This window comes from Lampetra planeri, chromosome 10, assembly GCF_965212315.1.
Source record: "Lampetra planeri chromosome 10, kcLamPlan1.2.h2, whole genome shotgun sequence".
Classification (NCBI taxonomy): Eukaryota; Metazoa; Chordata; class Hyperoartia; order Petromyzontiformes; family Petromyzontidae; genus Lampetra; species Lampetra planeri.
In genome coordinates this window covers 13,648,133-13,669,253 of record NC_136116.1, presented here as the reverse complement: position 1 = coordinate 13,669,253, position 21,121 = coordinate 13,648,133, and the positions used below count along the sequence as shown (strand labels likewise).

At 48.9% G+C, this 21,121-nt stretch overlaps 1 protein-coding gene across 2 annotated transcripts in view; it reads right to left on the bottom strand.

Moving 5' to 3' along the window:
* VOPP1 (VOPP1 WW domain binding protein) overlaps positions 1-21,121 on the bottom strand; it is a 32,339-nt gene that overhangs the window by 8,446 nt on the left and 2,772 nt on the right. The window contains exons 2-4 of one of the 2 annotated variants that reach the window (XM_078598377.1): positions 6,867-6,922; positions 3,253-3,321; positions 435-586 (exon numbers count right to left, since the gene is read on the bottom strand). In XM_078598377.1, the coding sequence (XP_078454503.1) occupies positions 435-586; positions 3,253-3,321; positions 6,867-6,922 (277 nt within the window). Of the gene's footprint in view, positions 1-434; positions 587-3,243; positions 3,322-6,866; positions 6,923-21,121 lie in introns of both variants that reach the window. The other variant, XM_078598376.1, reaches the window with a different exon arrangement.

The following is a 21,121-nucleotide window of genomic DNA, read 5'->3' as shown; positions in this document are numbered from 1 at the left end:
CGGCTGAGTCTCTCACGCGTCTTTGAAAGTAGCATTGGTGGCCGTGACCCCATGACCACAACTCGTGCACAGGGTGTGGGCGGCGGTGGGAGGGTGGGAAGTGTGGGCAGGGTGGGGAGGGTGGGCAGGGTGGGCAGGGTGGGGAGGGTGGGCAGGGTGGGCAGGGTGGGCAGGGTGGGGAGGGTGGGGAGGGTGGGCAGGGTGGGCAGGGTGGGCAGGGTGGGGAGGGTGGGCAGGGTGGGCAGGGTGGGCAGGGTGGGGAGGGTGGGCAGCTTGGGCAGGGTGGGGAGGGTGGGCAGGGTGGGGAGGGTGGGTAGGGTGGGCAGGGTGGAGAGGGTGGGCAGGGTGGGCAGGGTGGGCAGGGTGGGGAGGGTGGGCAGGGTGGGCAGGGTGGGGAGGGTGGGCAGGGTGGGGAGGGTGGCACAACAACTCACTGTGGAACCTCCTGGCCCTGGGCCCGCTGGCGTGCGCGGTGTACGTGACGGTGAGCGGGGGCTGGCTGGCGATGCCGCGTGGCCCCAGGTACCTCCTGCGCAGCCACAGCCCCGAGCCGCAGCAGAAGAGGATCCCGAGCAGAAGGCAGAACCTACGCCGCGCGCAGGCCAGGCGACACAAACAGAGATCCCCCGTGTGACGTGCACAGGCTTAAGTGCTGTTACCGGCCACCTGTGAAGGTGCACAAGGGGGTGGTGGTGTGGCCTGCACCACGCCTGGCAACCTTTGTCTCCCCGGCGCTGATATTTACACACAGCACCAGGTACTGACATAAGGCTGAGTCGACCTAGGGGAGGCCTGGGACCGGTGCGGTTAATCACCACTGACATAAGCCATGGCAGGGAATCGAACTCGGGTCGCCGGGTTCGCGGCGCGGTGTGCTAACCACTACTCCGCACCTGGCGGTGGTGTCGTGGTTAGCAGGCGTTTTCGCCTGCTGCAGCGCTACGCCGTGAGAAGCAGAGGGAAAAAGGGATTTTAAAGAACCGGTCGACCATTTCACGAGTGAATAGCACTGAATTGCGTTTTGTGCGACATCTTTCTTTAAATATCGCGTTTCGATGGACAGGTGAAACAATCGGCTCTGTTCACACAGAAAACACATTTTCAAAAGAGGACTTTTCAACAAAGAGACTGTGTCCTGTAGAAGTGATTTAACATTGCTACAGGAAGAGTGTAAATAGCCTGACACACTCCAATCCCCGAGCTGGCAAGTACCTGTCATTCCTTAGCATCATCTTCCACCTATTCCATGGCCTCGTTCACCCACAGCCCAATCAATAAGTCCTGGAGATGATGTGCAAAGCAATTCAATGTCCTTTGCTTCACCGCATAAAGCCCACTGAGATGCCACACTCTGTAGGGAGAACCAAGTATGTCCCGCATTGTGGATTTGAGGTTTGTAATCTGATACGCAGTTGCATACCCTTCTGTGTGGCAATTGAGTCTTTAACGTCTATTTTGCGGCAATCGACAGATTCTTGGCAATGGCAAGTAACGTAGCTACAGGCCTGGGCAGTTTCGGGAATTGAACCCTGGCAAGTGCAGTCCCTGCTACTGGGATATATCTAGTGAGGTGGTCAGGAAGTTCAGAGGACACATGCCCTCGTCATAATGCCAAGCCAACACTACTCAAGTCCTGGGTTCACATCTAGGTTTTGGCCACCGTAATTGACAGCTGTTTTCAAGTGCAGTGAGTGTATGGCCTCAGCCTGGACTGCACAAAAAAGCTATCCTATTAGGTTTTAAATACGAACATTCCAAGGAATAGGGGAAAAAAAGTGCCACTGTGTTCATAATGAGTTATGCCTTCATGTGCAATGGATGCCTTTCAAGCAAATGTTAGATGCAACGGTGGAAGGCTGGGCATGATATAAAAGCATTCTGAATAATGTGTAGTGTTGCACAGATGGAATATGGAGAAAATAATCCCCGTTGCTTCTTTTGTAACAAACTCCCCCCACCGCCCAGCTCCACATCGCTCTCCATTTCTCCCCTTTACCCTGCAGTTGCGCCATCAAGGACGCCTTTTAAGGATCAACTCAAGAGTAGCGTAATTGGTGTGTGCAACTCATTGAAAGAAATTCAGTTATATACGAAGGTGTTTTCAATTTATTTGGTAGCAACAACGTTTTTCGCGGCACATTATGGAGGCGAGGGAGAAAAAGCATGGCTTCAACTCGCAACAGTGAGCCGAGTTAATGACAATAATCATAATCTGGAAAAATCCGATGAGCTATGAAGCTCTTTTTCACAGGTGTCCCGGCTGGGCGCGGGTCAAAAAGGTACAACAACGAACAATATAAAAACAACCTTAGGGGTGCAAATTATAGGAAAGGTAAACAAGTGACGAAATAAAAATAAATGAAATATTTAAGTACAAATTGCATGAGTACATCAATAAAATAAAATCTCTCTGCTCTTGGGATTCTTTTCATCCATGACTCGGTCATCCGCAGAGTCGGGTTGACTTGCATATCATCAACTCATTAGCTGCGGATAATGGTTTAATGATTCCATGCATTTGTGGATAACAAAAAAACCTCAACACATTCGTCAATAACACTGCCTATATGCATAATATATAACAAATATATATAATGCACAATGTTTTTGGGTAATGGTCCTTCTTCATATGTAATGGAGAAGGGCTAATGTCTGAAATGTCACCTAATATATATTTTATTTCAAGCAGTGTTATTGTCGAAAGTGTTTTGTAATTGTGTTTGTGCACTACTACCAATGCACCATCACCAAATAACTTGTTTAATTTTTGTGAATTACGGATCGCGGGTAAGAGTCGTTTTTCATTGCCGACAACACGGTGGAAACTCAAATGACTTTAAAGTGTGCTTTCTGCGCAATGTCAACGCAGACGCCAAAGAGGTCAACTCCTTCGTCGGTAGCACGAGCCTTTCCCTCTCGGCGAAGCAATCGCCAAGAGCACATTGGCAGCAAGCGCACGCAGGAGGGGGGAGGCACTCGCACGCCGGCAGAAAGTGCAACCGCAGATCGCGCAGGCGCTGTGGGAAGGGCCACTTTTGTGAGCCACTTTCACAGTCTTTCCACGAGGCCGTGAAAATGTCTCACAAAGAGTTTCTGCGCGAAAACCCGTTCGCTTAGGCGAGATTAAAGATGAGACGATGGCTGCGGCGGCGTGAAGCCAGCACGTGCAGCGGTCGCCCGCGGTTATGGGAACAACAGAAGGGGTAGTGGTGCGTGCGTGCGTCTGCGTGCGCGCGCTCTCACCAGAAATACCAGATGCGGTAGAGGGAAATCACGCGGACGCAACACTTTTTCCCACAGCAATCTTCGTACGGGGGGCACCTGCAGGGAGCAAGAAGTGAAGGTGCAAAAAGTAAACACGACGCACATTAACAGACGAGAAACATAACAAATATAGGCGTATATCTCTCTCTGCGGGGGGGGGGGGGGATATTTAGAAACATGCCTCTAAGAGTATTTGGCTGCTATACATTTCCACGTGAAAAGCCACTTTGTTGAGCTGTCATTTGTGACCAGGTCACTTCTTAAAGAAAGAGCTAGAAAACTCAGTGGGCCTTACCTGGTAAAATAACAAAAATGTTCAGTTTTATATCTTCCACAGATTTCTACTTCCCCAAGTCGAAATCAATAGCACCTCAAAATAACATGGGGGGTTAATTAAACTCCACTGACTACGGTTATAACTCAATTACGTAAACCACAAAGGCCATGTTCACTTGAGAATTTATCAAAGATCAAGCCTACTTCGCTTTAAAAATCAAAGTGGCGTATAATTAATGTTTTGTGTGAAGTCAATTTACAAAGCAGTAACATCTTCATTTTCTCAGCTCTCTCTTTTAACGGCAACCTGTGCATTATGCTTGTGCTAGCTTTGGAATATGTACTGCAGTTATTCTGAAAATAAAAATACATATTTAAATGTATACAGTACTGGACTGCCGTAAAATTACACCATATTGGTTGGGTTATTTCATAATGGTTGCTGAACAGTGAACAATCAAATCAAATACAGTACCGTTGCTATTTTACTGCAATAACGTCCTCTCTCCAGGAAAACAACAGTTTCCCCGAGTATCGAGACACTGTTTCAGGAGGGCTCTGCAATTGGTGTGTGTTTGGTCAATCACATTTTTTAAAAGGTGTTTGACATGTGGGAGGGAACCCAGAGTATCCAGAGAAAACCCAACAAACGCGTGGGGACAGCGCGATGTGATCAAATTCATTGCTGCACCGCCATCTCCTGGCCACCTACCATAATTACTCTTTGGTTATTTCGGTAAAGTCACGTGACTTTACCGAAAAAACCAAAGAGTAATTCCTGCAGTCACGAAAGCTCCAAATTAACACCTAACATAATCCCAAATGCCGGTCCGGTGTGTTCATATGCCACCGATGCCCATGGGACTACCCGCCCAAGGAACGTCACAATGTTGCAATGTATCCCGTGAGAGAGTACGTGGCTACAAACGTATTCTATCCATCTAAAATAATCCCATGTACCATGAAGAGTTTTTTTCAATAGTATTAGCTACTTTGACTTTAAACAAAGTGGTACTGATTGGCCCTATATAGGTGATAGATGTTCTTGGTTCTTTCAGAAAAGTCACGTAGAAGGAAAATAATAAAATAATAAAAATAAAACATAATAAAATAATTCTCACGACGTTTCGGCCACAACGCAAGCAGCCGTCTTCAGATGGAGAACAGGTCTGCCGAGACAGACTCTGTCGTGAGAATTATTTTATTATGTTTTATTTTTATTATTTTATTATTTTCCTTCTACGTGACTTTACCGAAATAACCAAGAACATCTATCACCTATACGTGACTTTACCGAAAGAACCAAGAAGATGAATCCCTGCAGTCACGAAAGCTTTAAATCGAAAAAGGTGATAGGTGGATTTGATCCCCGACCGGGTAACGAACTCATGAATTTCGATTTGCGAGCAAAGCAGAATCAGAATATTGAATTGTACTGGAGGAATCCGATGAGCTATGAAGCTCTTTGTCACACATGTCCAGTAAGGGCGGGTCCAGAACGTGACAATAGAATCAGGCCACTCCACTGCTGGTCAGGTATTGCTCCACAGGGCAGTGTTTCAAGTAATAAATTCACACCACCAATGAAGCTTTAACTCCTCCTATATTAGGGTTGCATTAAGCATTTTCTAAACGTTGAAAGCGATTACAACTTTTGATTAAAATATATGTACCATCATGAAAAAATATGCTTTCCCAGTCAACAGGTTGATGCTGCACTGCCCAGGGCAAGACAAATCGGTTTCCATGAACCGGGGAAGCAGCCAGCATCGTCCAGAGAATTGGCGAGGGCTACCTATATATTGGCAACAACAACAAAAACACCTGCCCACTCTGCCTGTCCCCTCCATTTGAAAATGATAGGCACTGTGTTTACTGCCTTAGCTTCACACAGATGCTCAGCTCCTGTAACATTTGTCACGTTGCCATGGCTCCCCTTCCACATGAACCTCTTTTGACGGAGCGCTGCACACAACGTAACAATGCTACAGCGACTTTGCCCTCAACTGTGCGTCAGTCTCCGCATGCGACAGATGGTTGTTTGGAGACTTTGGCTGTAACAGCTGCAATAGTGTATTATATCACGAGGGTGGAATTATTCACCCCCACTGCCCCATGAAATTCCATGAATTGTCTCCAATTCATTCACGATCTGATTTAAATATTTGTACTTTTTAAAGATTACATCATCTCCATGCAGCCTTTATTGGGTGTGGACATAATGTGAGCCGATTACCGTACATATAACACATTATCTAACAATCACCATTGTGAACTTGGATCATCAGTTTAAATATAGATATTAATCAATTAATTAATAGATACATCATTCCACCCCTGCTGATATCTCACTTAACCCTACGATGTTTTGAATCACGGGTTGCAGTCATATTCCATAATCGATCAGGTGGCACAGTGGTTAGGCGTATGTCTCGCATTCAGAAGGCCACAAGATCAAAGTCTAGTCAACGATGGCCTCAAGTCGTTCGATCATCTGGAGTGGATAAAATTACCACTTTGTGGGACGACCATGGCGGTTGTCGTTATAGACAGCTTCGCCCCTGCCATAGGAACGTGGAATTTCCACCACTTGCTTGTGGCTGCGCAAAAGAAATGTATGCTGCCGCGCACTCAGCTGAGCAGGAAAGTGCTTTTGTATATTTTGACTGTCGGGCAATATTCCAAACGTGCTGTTGTACCCAATCATGTCATGAATAGAATGAACATAATTTTGTAGCTCGTTCTGCCAGCAGAGAAACGCATTATCATATTAGAGAATATTCCTGGGAAATGAAACCACAGATTACTCGTGGAGTCGCGCCTATAATAACCCCTCATGCCTTATGATACTGTAACGTGCTCCGTCGCACTCAATGGAGGTTAGTCCACATCACATGGGCCAGAACGCGAGTACGAATGTTAATGCAAAAAAATTAGGAGAAAGGTCGATTTTGAAGATTCTATTTTTTTTTAAACGCATTAACGAGATAACCGGGTGAGACCGTTGACTCGTCACAGATGACAGTGCGGACTTAGTCATGGATGGCTGCCATCAATCCGAAACCAGGATCCCAGCAGCGCTGGCTCAGTACTGTGACGAGGACATTCGCCCTCCCTGCCCCGTGCCCCGAACCACCCTGGGGCCACCCACACACCTCACTCACATGGCGCCGGTCCCCTTCCGTAACCGTGCACAATTCAGCGTGTGTCCCCTTTGAGCAGCGATGCCACCATTTCAGAAGCGGCTTCCATTTAAGAGGTGCGAGCAATTTGCGCCCCGCAACGCTGTGCGCACATCACAAGCACTCACCGATCATTGCACTTACGTGAAAGGCCGGCTGAAACCATCCTTGTGGTAATTACAGTACTTGGCTTCACAGGCCTGTCGAAAAAGAGGTGTGATTCATTAGAATAATCATCAGCAGCAGTGGCAATCATCATCATCATCAGCTGTTCAGCACGGTCGTGCCTAAAAGAGGGCCATCCTCTTTAGGTCAATCGTCACTCGTTACAAGAGACAAATCAGGTCATTTAAAAACATGGAGGTGAGCTCAAACACCTAGTCATTCCTTTAGCCCGAATTGCTCTAATCTGGCAAATCTACAGTCTGTCTCCACTACAGAAATGGAAAGTTTTCGTCACACGAGATGAACAAAGATGATGAAACACACCATGTATTTGAAGAGGGATGGGGTCTTGACTTATTTTGCGTGTGATATGCAAGGTGGAGCAGTGGTGGTGCAGTGGTTAGCGTGCTGCACTATGATCTAGTGACCTGTCAGTAACGGAGGTTTTTGTTGGGTTAGATCGCGTACATATAAATGTGGTGGTAAACCCGCCACCACCGACACAGCCAAGTAGTGAGGTTTGTCACTTAAACAGAACGTGCCAATCAGTTGCTACTTCAGCACCCCGGTGTGTTGGAGAGCAACTAATTTCCACGTTTTGTTGTCGTTCCAAACCTTAATCATTGACTATGTCGGGTGGTGGTTGGTTAACGACACAGTTACATTTAGACGATCTAACCCAACGTCACTTATATTTTCCCTTCTTAGCTGGGCCGCCGTTCACAGTGGCACACTGATTTAATCCAGAAAATCCTAGCAGGGGGGTTGGTGGACCACACAGAGACTATCAGCGAGCATGAGTCACCCACCTATTGGGCGATGAGGTGGTCTGAAGAGGGCAATTCCAGCATGCAGGCTGCTGACCTATTTGTGCAGACCACTGAGTATATTCTACTTGTATGTGTGTGGGTCTCCCCCTGGATACCCCGGTTTCTTGCTACACAGTAAAAGATTGTGAAACACTTCATCCATATTCATATGTGGGGGCACTTTTTGATTACCGCAAAAATAATTCGCATGGTTATTTGCGGTAAAAAGGACGACTTTGCCGATCAACAGAGATAACATGGATAATAGGAATAATCCATTCGTGGGTGACAAAATTTTCCATGGGTAAGGGCAGTAAATTTGGCCACGAATGACACGAATCTCGCTGCATTCAAATGGAGGAAGCATCTCACACAAGACCCTCCTGAAAAAAAATATATTCATTAAGATTGTCGCTGAGAAACAGGACTCTTGATTACACTATTTGAATTGCATGCAAAGCCTTTAATTGGAATTCGACTTAGTGTTACAAAGCAAACACAGGGATGACATTTAATGACTAACACACGTATGCGGTTCTGTGAACATGTTGCACAATACATACACAATGAGATGTTAATTGCTTCTGTGGTTCAATTTAAAAGCCCTCGCCTAAATTCTTACAAGTCTGAATCTATCAGTTTTTTTTCAGTTTCATTTATTTGGTATAGCCCTGTGAGCCATTCGGCTCTTGAATCGGGTGCAACCGCAACAAACAAAAAACAAAAACATGAAAACATCTTAAAGTGACTATGCGCAAACAGAAAAATCCAGGAAAAAACTGCAAAGTCCTCGAGAAAAAAAGCACCGTACACCAACGCTGTGCAAAAATCCCAGTGGGATGCAAGTCAAACAACAACAACAACAACCACAAGACAACTTAGATTAAAGCCATCATTCTAACTCCGTACTACAACAAACAAACATCGCCAAACAAAAAAAAACGCTTTCGAAATCACCAAAATAAAGCCATAAGCAATGTAACAGCGATCACCACCCTCCTGCCTGTAGCTCGCTGCTGCACTGCCTACGTGTAGGACGGGTCTCAACTGCTAATGCACAACATTCCCAGGGGTAATACCAACACTGTAGCTGCCAACAACAGCAAGACTAAAACAACAGGGAGAGTGATCAATGCAGTCTTTCCACGCCAGCTCTACGGTGCATGCGTGGGACGTGATCCATAACTGTCGCTAGGTTTAACAAGTCATTTTAAATATAATCTGAACGACCCTTTTCAATCAGCCAATGCCGAGACTAGGATTTCGGCGTGTAGCTAAACCACGTGTGGCAGCTGCGTTTATAATTTTTCACGGCAAAAAAATTAATTTAATGAAATATATCCAGTGGACACATACGTCGGCTGGGTGTCCCACTGTCCCACGTGAGTTTGAAGCTTAGTTGATGATTAAAAACATACTTTATAGTTACAGTATAGCATGGCCTTTAGGGAAATCACTGTTGATGTTGAACGAATATGTATGGGAGTGACTTCGCAATGACATCACGAGTGCTAAAATGACAAACTTGATCATGAGGGGTGGCAACGGCATTGGAAGGCCTTCATCCAACAGAGAATTTAAAAAAATTGCTGATGCTGAGATTATGATGATTAGTCAGGTCTGCTACACTGCCTAGAACGTTGCACTTGTAATGAGATGGTCAAATCACAGGCAGAGGTCAACTCAGACCATCATCCCTCCGGAGTTCACAAAAAATGAGCACTCCACTTTTCTGCGGGAATTCACGATGGTTGTGGACCTTGTTCTGCCATAACAATGGGGAATTCTTACCACTCACTGGCTAGGGTTGCCACCTATCCTGGTTTTCCCAAGAGTGCCCTCCTCTTCAGTTTAACACGTAAGCTTTCGCGACCAATATTATCCATAAGAGGTTGTTTTTTCTTCCAGGACTTGTTGACAAATCCCAGTTTCAGTTGCAGAAAACATAATGCCCCTCTCAAGACAAATGTATTGCAGAAATACTTCTCCTCGCTTATGGTATACTGTCTTCTCATTCCTACGATATGTCCCAGTTTTTTTTTGTCTGACCTCAGAGGTCAGAGCCCTACTGCTGGCTCGGTGCAGTACTTTGGGGAAGGCCACATCCCCACGTCCACTGGAGAAACCCCTTCGACTTTCTATACATGTAGCGTACAGTGCTCTTTGTTGTTGCTGCTGTAATATTCATGGCCTGTGTGCTTGAGAAACGATTTACATGGGCACTTAGTCACCACTGGTTAAAATATAGATTACACCAGAGGCGGTAAATGTCAAACATTATGAGCTGGAAGCAGTCCATGTGCACACAACAAACCGTGTCCACTCACTCATACGGTGACTAACAATCAAAATGTATTAAACAGATATTTTGATGGCATGACTATGGAGTAATGGACAGTGAATTTTATTTTTTCTCTCTCCAAACTCTAGACTGTGCAACCATCCTGACATCAGTACAACTTGCCCACTGGGACATCACGTTCAACGTGCTCTAAGTGTGTCCCTACAGCCACACACCCAGCCTGCACTGCACCAAATTGACGTGTGGGAATTATTTGCAGCAAGATGCTGGACACAGAAATGCGTCTGAGTCAATGCCAATTGATGTTACTAATTAGAACGCGTGTGTCATATCGTACTGCCACAACACACTCAAGGTTCAGATACACGGCGCAGTACATTAGGGCGGACAGCCCAATCTAGACACGGATTAAATTAACCGCACCTCCGATTTGCACGGGTAGCTACGCACGCTGCGAAAGAAGTTCAACATACATACAGGCCAGTTTGCGTGGAATCCATGGTGCAATTGTCAGATACTTTTTGCTGCCTGCGTCGTATTTTTGGAGGGAATTACCAAAACACCATATCGGACTGAAGAGTATCTTCTCAAATGCCCTTCGTGCTTCATGGAAATGTGTGGCAGTGATCATCACCGTTGTTGGTCCTGAGCCAGTGGTGTAAATTCTAAATTCCTACGACCAATGCGAAAGTCTCTTTACGTAAAACCAGGCGAGACACTAAATTAGAACTCAACACCCGATTATGAGTCGAATACTTAAACCAGCCTTCGATAAGACCTGTCCAAATTCGAGTGTAAGATTAAATTGTTTGACTAATGAGTTGGCACACGTAAAAATTAACTGAAGTTTATTGCAAGTAGCGTGTATATGTTTCAATATACATGTACTGTTTATGGTGCTCCAATCTACAAACATCGTGGATTTCTGGAATTCTTCCGGGAGCGGCTAATTCCTCTCATATTCCGCGCCACGTTTGTTGGCATCCGTAGTTTATACCAATTTATTCTAATTTCATTATAATTGTATTACCTTGTTGTCATTTGTATTCAAGTAATATTTTTGTTGTCAAAGCGATACGCATTTCAAAGAGGCCGCTGGCTTTCTAGCCATGCGAGCGCTGTGAAGTTATTCACGGAGCTGCAGAGAGAAATGTAAAATTTCGATGTAAAGCTTTCGTGACTGCAGGGATTCATCTTATTGGCTCTTTCGGTAAAGTCACGTAGAAGGGAAGTAGTAAAATAATAAAAATAAAACATAATAGAATAAAATTCTCACGACGTTTGGGCCACAACGCAAACAGCCGTCCTCAGGTGAAGAACAGGGCTGTCGGAAAGACAGCGTCCGAATGAACACCACCAAGCTTGGCAGCGTATGTTTAAGGTTAGAGTCGCGCATCTCTTCAGAAAGGTGAGAGACTCGATTAGCTGAGCCTTCTTATCTCGGAGTTTGTTGAAGGATCTCAAAGTTATGTGGAATCCCTCCCCGTAGAGGCGGTTAAATTTCGATTTAAAGCTTTCGTGACTGCAGGGATTCATCTTCTTGGTTCTTTCGGTAAAGTCACGTAGAAGGGAAATAATAAAATAATAAAAATAAAACATTATAAAATTAAATAGCTTTTTTTGGTAGAAGAGAATGTTGCATGTTTTAGACTTGGATATCAAGTCAGAAATAATGCAAACATTCTTTAACATAGACCCATAATCGCAGATTGACACTATTTGGATCTGAGAAAACTCGTAATCTTGCACTCCGGGAATTTACCACGGATTACTTTGGCCGCTCACCACTTGCCCACTTCCCGTCATCTGCAAGTTGTTTGTGGATTGATGTTGTTGTTGTTGGTGTTAGTTCCTCCGGTGAACCGCCACACACTGCGTCGTCGCAAACTATTTACATCTCTGCGGCATGCCACGGATTACAGGACTCATGATATGGCCCTCCCGCCCCATATCACCACGAATTATTGGAGTTCTGCTATCCAGTACAGCATGAACATTGTCTTGGGTTTCAAGTACTGATTTGGCATTACAAACAGTAACTGTAGTTCATATACTGCATTACGGTCCCAGGTAACCTGCTTCAGACACAGATAGCTACCCATGCACACGTAGCAATGTAAAGGGGACTACTGCACCGCTCCTAAGTTGATGTCGCCCTGAGGACAGGAGTTGGTGCAATGTGGAGACCTCGGAATTGGTGGCTTGCCATCGTGGTGGCTTCACTACCCCCTCATTTGCCAGGTCAGTGTTAATAGGTGCTTGCAAACAATTTCTGTACAGTATTGATAAAGAGGGGGCATCTTTATCTTTATGTTAATCATTGACATACCGTACTTGGGACAAAATGCGGGATATATACCACGTGGTAACATTGCATCACTTGATGGGAATTCAACCCTGGGTGTCTTATGAGTAGACCGATTCCTGCCGTGGGAACATGGAATTTCAACAAATGGGTTCAGGACTCACAACGGGCATGACAGCCACTCAATTGATGTTCCTTTTAGAATGAAGATATACGACTCCCTTGTGTTAAAATACCCATGAAATGTCGAGTAGTTCTTGGTGACACAGTATATCGTAATAACAACGGGCATGCTCTACTAGATTAGAAAGCAGACAACAGAGGTTGTTGTGTTTAATACACACCAACTTTAAAAATTGTTAACAAGGTATTTCAATATTTATATTTTCCGCTAGAGTACTTATTCAATAATTGAATGCCTACATGCTATTGTGTATAAACAGGCATACACAACAGTAATTGCAATTTATAATCTGAGAGCACTCAACCTGAGCCATCTAATATTTAAACCAAACATACAGTAAAGACATTGAGAGATATGGCTGCGTAGGACTTTGGTCAGAGTGACTTTACTCACAGCCCATCATCCCCCTGGGTTGATACAATGAGTACCGCTTTGTGTGAAGTAAAACGACTGTTGTCCGAGAGGGAGATTGACCCATGTCACAAGAAAGTGACATTCCCACCGCTGGCTGCATCATGCGCACAGGGCCTCCAACAGAGACGATTGTCAGTAACTGCGTGGAGCACGGATGAACTCTGACATTGACCGGCACACACACACACACACGAGATCCCACTCACCTTGTGTGCATTTCTATTTCACCTTACGGTCACCGTTCACTTAGTGCATACAATACATCACTGTACTTGTGTACACACTTTGCCGGGCAGCCTTTGTATGTATTGGTTGCATGAAGAAAGACACACGGACACGTGTTCTCGTCATTGCTGAAATCCCTACAATAATAATAATAATCTCATGCAATTGTTCAACTACAGTCAAGGCAGCAGGCCAACTTGCCCAAACGCTGTGCACATATTGTTTGAGAAAACGTGTCGTGTAAGCGGACGACGACAATGAAACACGCGTCGTGTGTGAAACACACAAAGACGACATCACCGCAACGCGTGGGTTGTCAGTCCACAGTGTTGTGGGACAATGGTGACATTTTGCTCACGTAACGGGAAATGCGAGCGGGGAACGAGACCACTCCACTTCACGTGCTTTGCCACCCATCCGAGCCACCGTCTAGAACACAGCAATGCCAATGCATGTGCCACACCACCGCAACCGCGGCTAGTTTAAAAGAACCATGCACTTAGTGTGCTTCATGAAGTGTAACATGTATACATAGCAGTTACTCCACTCAATAAACTCGTGCTAGGACGGAATAGGGGCAAATTTGGACGTTTTTTTTAGTTCAAAGCCAAAGCACTGCACGTTTCCCCACCAACCTCAACACATTTATTTGTGGGAATATTCTAAACGATCTCTCTCTTTCTCCTCTGTATGCTATTGAGCCATCCTTCTGTAATAAACGACTTGACCACGATCTCTGGCTCAGTGTCCTTTATTCGGTCCGTACTGCGTTCCCACACGGCTGTCTCTCTTATTCTCTCTGTGCTGGTTCCGATGTCACTCCAGTCCACATCAGCAGCCCCGCTGCTGTTCTTGTCGCTCTTGCAGCCCCACAGCAGCTCCGCTGCTGTACTCTCGCACAGCTCCTCTCTGTGCTAGTTCCTGCTGCAGCTCTGACAGCCTCGTGCTGTCTCGCCTTCTCGTTGCTCCTGCGACTCTTGGCAGCCACCTCGCTGCCCCTCACACACAGCCTTACTGCCTATCTCTGTCTGCAGCTTTACACCTCCCAGTAGCTCCCTACTGTTCCCAGGGTTGGCTCCCGCTTCTGACGGTGCCCCCTCGGCTCGTACGCCCGCGTGGCCCCACACCTTTCCATTCACACCCCGACTGACTTCTCCTTCCGGTTTACGCGCTTAAGGACCCCCTACCTTTCACCCACGTCACCTGGCTCCGCCTCCTCGTGACGTCACATCCGGAAGGTCGCTTTCGCCCGCATTACACCACCCTCCCCCATAGAAAAAACCCAGCCGACCTCGGCTGAACAACACCAAAGCGTAATGCGGTGAACCGACCTTCCCCCTTAAAGGACACTAAGCATGCAATATAACAACAAGAACAACACACAAGTAACATCGACGAACGTACGAAAGCATGCGATAAATACGACGGCAAGAACAAGAACAATAACAACATACAATCAACGAAACGTAAGCGATTTGGAACGAGTGCGGGTCGCCGGCCCGTCCCGGACGGTCGGCGGCCCACTTGTAGAACGGGGACGCGAAGGAACACGAGAAATGACAGGGGGTAATTCCCCTGCTGCGATTGGAAGTCCACCGACATCTCGTGTCCCTGACGAATCAGTCTTGGTCGTATTCCGCGAATGCGCCTGCAGCGGGGTCGGAAGGGTCGCCGGGCTTGAAGGTACCGCAGCCCTGGCAGGCGCCCTCCGAACAGGCCCACTCCTCCCCCGCGGTGTCACGGTCGGCCTGTCTGGAACAGGTACGACAGGCGCTCCAGCAAGATCAATGGACGCAGGCGGGGAAAAGTCAGAGTCAGCAGCAACAGACCCCGGCAAGGCAACATTGGGAGATGACGCATCACGTAGGGGAGCAACATATGGTTTCAACCGCGACGTATGAACAACCCAACGGCGAGAACCAAACTGAACACGCGCCGACTGTGGATTGGGAACCTCAATGAGGCGCACAGGACCATGCCAAGGTTTGTGCAATTTAGGAGAGGTCCCCGGCCGCACCTGCGGGCAATGGAGCCAGGCCAGGTCTCCCACCTTCCAGGGGCACTCTCCCTCAGACCGCCGAGCATACCGCTCGTTCCGGGCCTGGGCTTTGGCCGTAGCCACGCGGGCGTTTTCCCGCGCCTCCGTAACCCGGCGAACCGTGTCCTGAATGTATTCAGGGAGTGGTTTACGAGGTCCCTTCACCCCAGTACCCAATTGCACATCCACCGGAGGCACGTTTTCCCGACCATACATAAGGTAAAACGGCGAATACCCTGTAGCCGCATGGGGCGTCATCCTGTACGCCGAAAGCACTCCGGGGATGTGCAGATCCCAATCCGATTGCTGTTCACTCACAGTATGGCAAAGCATGGCAGACAATGTCCTGTTCAGCCGCTCAACCATACCATCCGTCTGCGGATGGTATGGAGATGTCCGTATCTTCTTAGTCCCAAGGCCTGCGCACACTTCAGCCAATAATTTAGAAGAGAAATTTCGGCCCTGGTCCGTGAGGAGTCTCTCCGGCGCCCCCTTGTCCATAATGTACCCAAACAAAAAGGCGTCGGTGATGGCCGCGGCCGACTGATCGGGCAACGGCCAGGCCATCGGCCAACGGGAGAGATACTCAACCCCTACCAGCAAATATTTATTTCCCCTCGCCGATGGTGGGAAGGGTCCCAATATGTCCAGTGCCACCAATTCATTGACTCGAGACACCTGAATCGACTGGAGAGGCGGCACGTAAGGATGTTTAGGCGGCTTACGCCGGGCGCATTCAGGGCACGCGCGCACGTGCCCTACGACATCTGTCGCCATGCCGTGCCAAAAATAATGACGTTGTAACGTCAACAAGGTCTTCTGCACCCCTAAATGCAATAGTGTGTCACAATGGAGAGTTCTAATCAACTCAAATCGCAAGGACGTTGGTACCACCACACGCCAGCTTTCCTGGAACCTTTCCTGCCACATAAGCAGACCATCTCGGAGAGCGGTTCGCGGCCCCACAGCCGAACTCGGACTCCCATTGTCCCTCATAGACCGCTTCCGCATGGACAACAATGACTCGTCCATCATCTGTTCCCGAATCCAGACAGACCGCGGCAGATTCAAAACCCCATCAGTCGGTCCCGGTTCCATCGGAGTATCCGACTTCCCGACGGCCAACGTAAGCGGCTGAGGGGGGTTCAGAATCGGCGAACACCTATGCGTCCCCTACGCACATTTACAAGGGGCGCGCCCTGGTAATCTAGAAAGTGCGTCAGCGTTCGCATGGCGCACTCCCTTCCGATGTTGAATTTGGAAGGAAAATTCCTGCAGCGTGTCCAACCAACGTGCCCACTGTCCCGATGGCTGGTCCATTTTAAGTGCATATTGCAAGGCCGCATGATCCGTACGCACAATAAAAGAACGACCGTAAAGGTACGGTCGAAATTGCCGTAGGAAAAAAACAACCGCCAAAAGTTCTCTACGAGTGACACAGTAGCGTGTTTCCGCAGGCGACAAGACTCGGCTACCATACGCCACGACGCGCTCTACGCCCCCTTTAGACTGTGATAATACCGCCCCAATACCTGTGTCACTCGCGTCCGTATCAAGAATGAAAGGGCGATCAAAATCGGGATAATCCAATGTCGGGGCCGTAGCCAATAGATCACGCAGACTCCGAAAGGCCCCCTCTTCCGGCTCTCCCCAAACAAATTTCCGTCCTTTACCCGTAAGGAGAAGCAAGGGCCTCGCAATCGTCGCAAACCCCGGCACAAATCTTCGGTAATACGAGGCAAATCCCAAAAACCGCCGAACATCCCCTACAGAGGCCGGAGTCGGCCAATCCCGGACACACGCCGTCTTTTCCGGGTCCGTGGACACCCCCTCTGCAGTCACAATGTGCCCCAAATAACGGACGGACCGTTGCAGTAGGTGGCATTTCTTTGGTTTGAATTTCAAATTGGCAGAGCGCATCCTCGTGAACACTGTCTCCAGCCGCGTTAAATGTTCCTCAAATGTGCGGCTGAACACAATAATATCGTCCAAATATATAAGACACGTCTCCCACTGCAACCCCGTCAAAACGAGCTCCATCAATCTTTGAAATGTAGCAGGGGCCGCATTCAATCCCATCGGGAGGCAGTTGAATTGAAATAACCCCTGCGGCGTACGGAATGCGGTTTTCTCCCGTGAGGACTCGTCAAGGGGAAGCTGCCAAAATCCCGAAGAGAGGTCCAGTGTGGAAAAGAACTTAGCCCCCGACAATGCGTCAAGGGAGTCGTCCATACGCGGCAGGGGGTACGCATCTGCCACCGATATCTTATTCAATTTCCGGAAATCGACACAAAATCGCAAGTTGCCATCCTTTTTCTTAACCAAGACCACAGGAGCGCCCCATGGGCTGTTCGATGGCGATATAATGTCCGCAGCCAACATGTCTTCCACCGCCCCCCGAACGTGTTCTCGCTCCGCTGGACTCATCCGATGCGAATTTAACCGAATAGGGGCAGCGTCGCCCGTCTCAATGTGATGGGAAAGCAACGATGTGCGTCCCAAATCCAAATCGTCGGAGCTGAACACATCCGAATACATCAGCAACAATTTACGCAGCGCATCACGTTGCCCCACGGACAGGGAAGAATTTTCGTCACATAAGGTAGCGATCCAACGATTATCCGAACCCCTTGGCTCGGAAACACCAGCGACCACTCCCCGGCGATGCGGACAATCGTGCGTCGCAAACGCCGTAGTGGCATGTGCCACAACCGTACCGGCCGGAACACGGATGTTTTCCACCCCCGCATTAAGCACCTGTAAAACCGGTAATTGATCCGGCCGGACGATGGTCTGTGCCCCAACTAACGCCAATCCCGTTGTTATCGTGGCGGATGGTGACAACAAGACCCCTTGTGCTCCTAGCCGATTGGGCAGGGGCTTCCGATACCGCAAGGGTATAAGCATCTGTGAACCAGGTGGGATGTCCACAGATGCGACGGACAGCGCCTGCACCTGTACGGCCGAAGCAGGTCGCCCCCAGGGCGACGGCAGAAACGAGATTCGACGGCCCCCCGGCAATTCAATACAATTCTCATTGATTTTAATCAAAATGGGCATCTTAGCCAAAAAATCCGTGCCTAGTAAGCAAGGAACCGCCAAAGATCTCGATATTAACACAACGCCCGAAGCCGACACATCCCCTATAGATATCTTAGCATCCACCTGGCCCACGATACCCATACTACCCCCGTTCGCAGCGACGCAAGACCCATAAACCGGACGCACAGCCCCCGGCGGAATGCCCAACAGATGGAAAATGACATCCGATATAATAGTCGCAGACGCTCCCGAGTCGACCAAAATGCGCACGTCCACACCTTGTATGGACCCCGGTACAGTGGACAAACCCGTAGCGGCCGCGACAACTCTCCGTGCCAATTTGCGCCACTGCGTAACTGAATGACAAGGCCCCGTCGATGGCCTTTCTTTAACAACAATAGGATCGCGCAACAAAGGTGGTGGGTGAGGTGTAAAGCCTTGCCGAGTGTCTGGTGCGTGCCGACATGCCTGTTTCGGAGGTTCCTTGGTCGGCTTGTCCGGTGTTGTGGGCTCCTGCTGCGGCGGACCCGGGAAGCGGGCCCAGCAATCTTTGGCGTAATGGCCCCTACGGCCGCAGCGGAAGCAATCGGCCTCGTTGCGCCGAAGCGCAGGTCTTGCATCCCGGCGGCCCCGTCCCGATGGCGTAGCGCGCGGCCCCGGCCATGGAGAGGAGGCAGCCGTCAGCTCCTGTGGACCCCGCTCATCCGGCACATAGATCGCCCTTGTGGGGTCCCACCCCATCGCGCCTCCTTCCTTGACGGGCCCACCCGTCCATGCCGCCACTTGCTTCCAGCGACGGAGATTAAACTGCGCATCCAGACACTTTGCTGCCGCCCGGGACGTGAGCTTCTCATGCCCACACACAGGCATGGGGATCCCCAGATCCCGAGACAGCTCCAGCATTTTCCCCAATATGAGAGGCTCGAGCAGATCCTGTGGCGTGTCAGGATATGCTGCCATGGCCAGCTCCAACACCGCACCCCTGAACGCCACGGGCGATTCTTCGGGTGCTCGTTGTCGTTGAGCGAATCGCCGATGCGCGTCGTCAGGTGGCTCATAGGCGTCGGCCATTTCCTCAAAAACTCCACATAAAGTCTTCTTCTTATCGGCCGTTATGGAACGGAAAAATCGAACAGATTCGTCGTCCAGTAGAGTCGGCAACACTTCCAAGGCCTCCGCATCGGTCCATCTTGCTGAACGAACCGCCGCCAAAAATCGGCAGGCGAAAGCGCTCCAATCGCCCCCGATAGAGAATTCCTTAACTGTAGTAAGGTGGCGACTCCGACTCCTCTTTACGCCGTCTTCCAATGATGGTTGTTCTGGAGGCAAATTCAAAATGGCGTCGGCCCGCGGCGTGGCCAAGATGGCGGTTTGGCGCCGCGGAGCGCGCAAGATGGCGTCTTCTTGCCGCGTGGCCAATGGCGGCGGCAGGGCAGGCAACGTGGCGGCCCGTGGAGCACCTTCTCGTTCCATCGTCGTCCTTGGCGTAACGAGGTGACATAGATGCGCCAGGACGTCCTTGAGTGTCTTCAGTTGTTCTGCCACCTGTTGCCATCTTTGGTCAGCGTCCGATGTTGTTGACGGACCCGCCATCGCGCCGACATCTTCCACGCCCGTCCCCGTGCTCGCCTCAGCAGGGCTCTCCTCCACCACCCCAGCAGAATCCGTGGTCGGAGGGAATTCGTCGTCGTCGGACGAAGAAGCCGATGCTGGCGCCGGGGGAATTTTCTTCCTTACTTGCTTAGACATGCCGTTTCACTTCTGACCCCAGTGTAATAAACGACTTGACCACGATCTCTGGCTCAGTGTCCTTTATTCGGTCCGTACTGCGTTCCCACACGGCTGTCTCTCTTATTCTCTCTGTGCTGGTTCCGATGTCACTCCAGTCCACATCAGCAGCCCCGCTGCTGTTCTTGTCGCTCTTGCAGCCCCACAGCAGCTCCGCTGCTGTACTCTCGCACAGCTCCTCTCTGTGCTGGTTCCTGCTGCAGCTCTGACAGCCTCGTGCTGTCTCGCCTTCTCGTTGCTCCTGCGACTCTTGGCAGCCACCTCGCTGCCCCTCACACACAGCCTTACTGCCTATCTCTGTCTGCAGCTTTACACCTCCCAGTAGCTCCCTACTGTTCCCAGGGTTGGCTCCCGCTTCTGACGGTGCCCCCTCGGCTCGTACGCCCGCGTGGCCCCACACCTTTCCATTCACACCCCGACTGACTTCTCCTTCCGGTTTACGCGCTTAAGGACCCCCTACCTTTCACCCACGTCACCTGGCTCCGCCTCCTCGTGACGTCACATCCGGAAGGTCGCTTTCGCCCGCATTACACTTCTACAATATTCAATGACTTTTTGCTCGCCTGACCTCAAGGTTACCTTATAGCAGTGGTTCTTAACCTTTTTGGAGGTACTGAACCCCACCAGTTTCATATGCGCATTCACCGAACCCTTCTTAATTGAACAAATAAAATATTTTTTCAAATTCAAAACATAGGTATATGTTTTACTGGTGCACAATCATGAGTCAGGTGTGTGTCTTAACCTCCGCCGAACCCCTGAGACTGACTCACCGAACCCCTGGGGTTCGATCGAACCCAGGTTAAGAACCACTGCCTTATAGACTGTGTTAATTTACCTATTGAGGAGAGAGGAAGACATTAGAATCATACATTTGCAGGATTTGGCTGCTATAAATGTCCACGTGATGAGAAGCCACTAACAACTTGAGCTACAATTTCGTGTGGAAAGGTCGCTTCTAAAAAAGAGCTACAGTATAGCTCAGTTGGTATTAGCTGCTAACACAAAATTGCAGTTAAAAATAGCATCTACGTGACTTTACCGAAAGAACCAAAGAGTAATCGTGTCCTAGTTGGTTTTCTGAAAACAGCTCTCTATCAACGAATGACCCAGACTGTATGGATTAC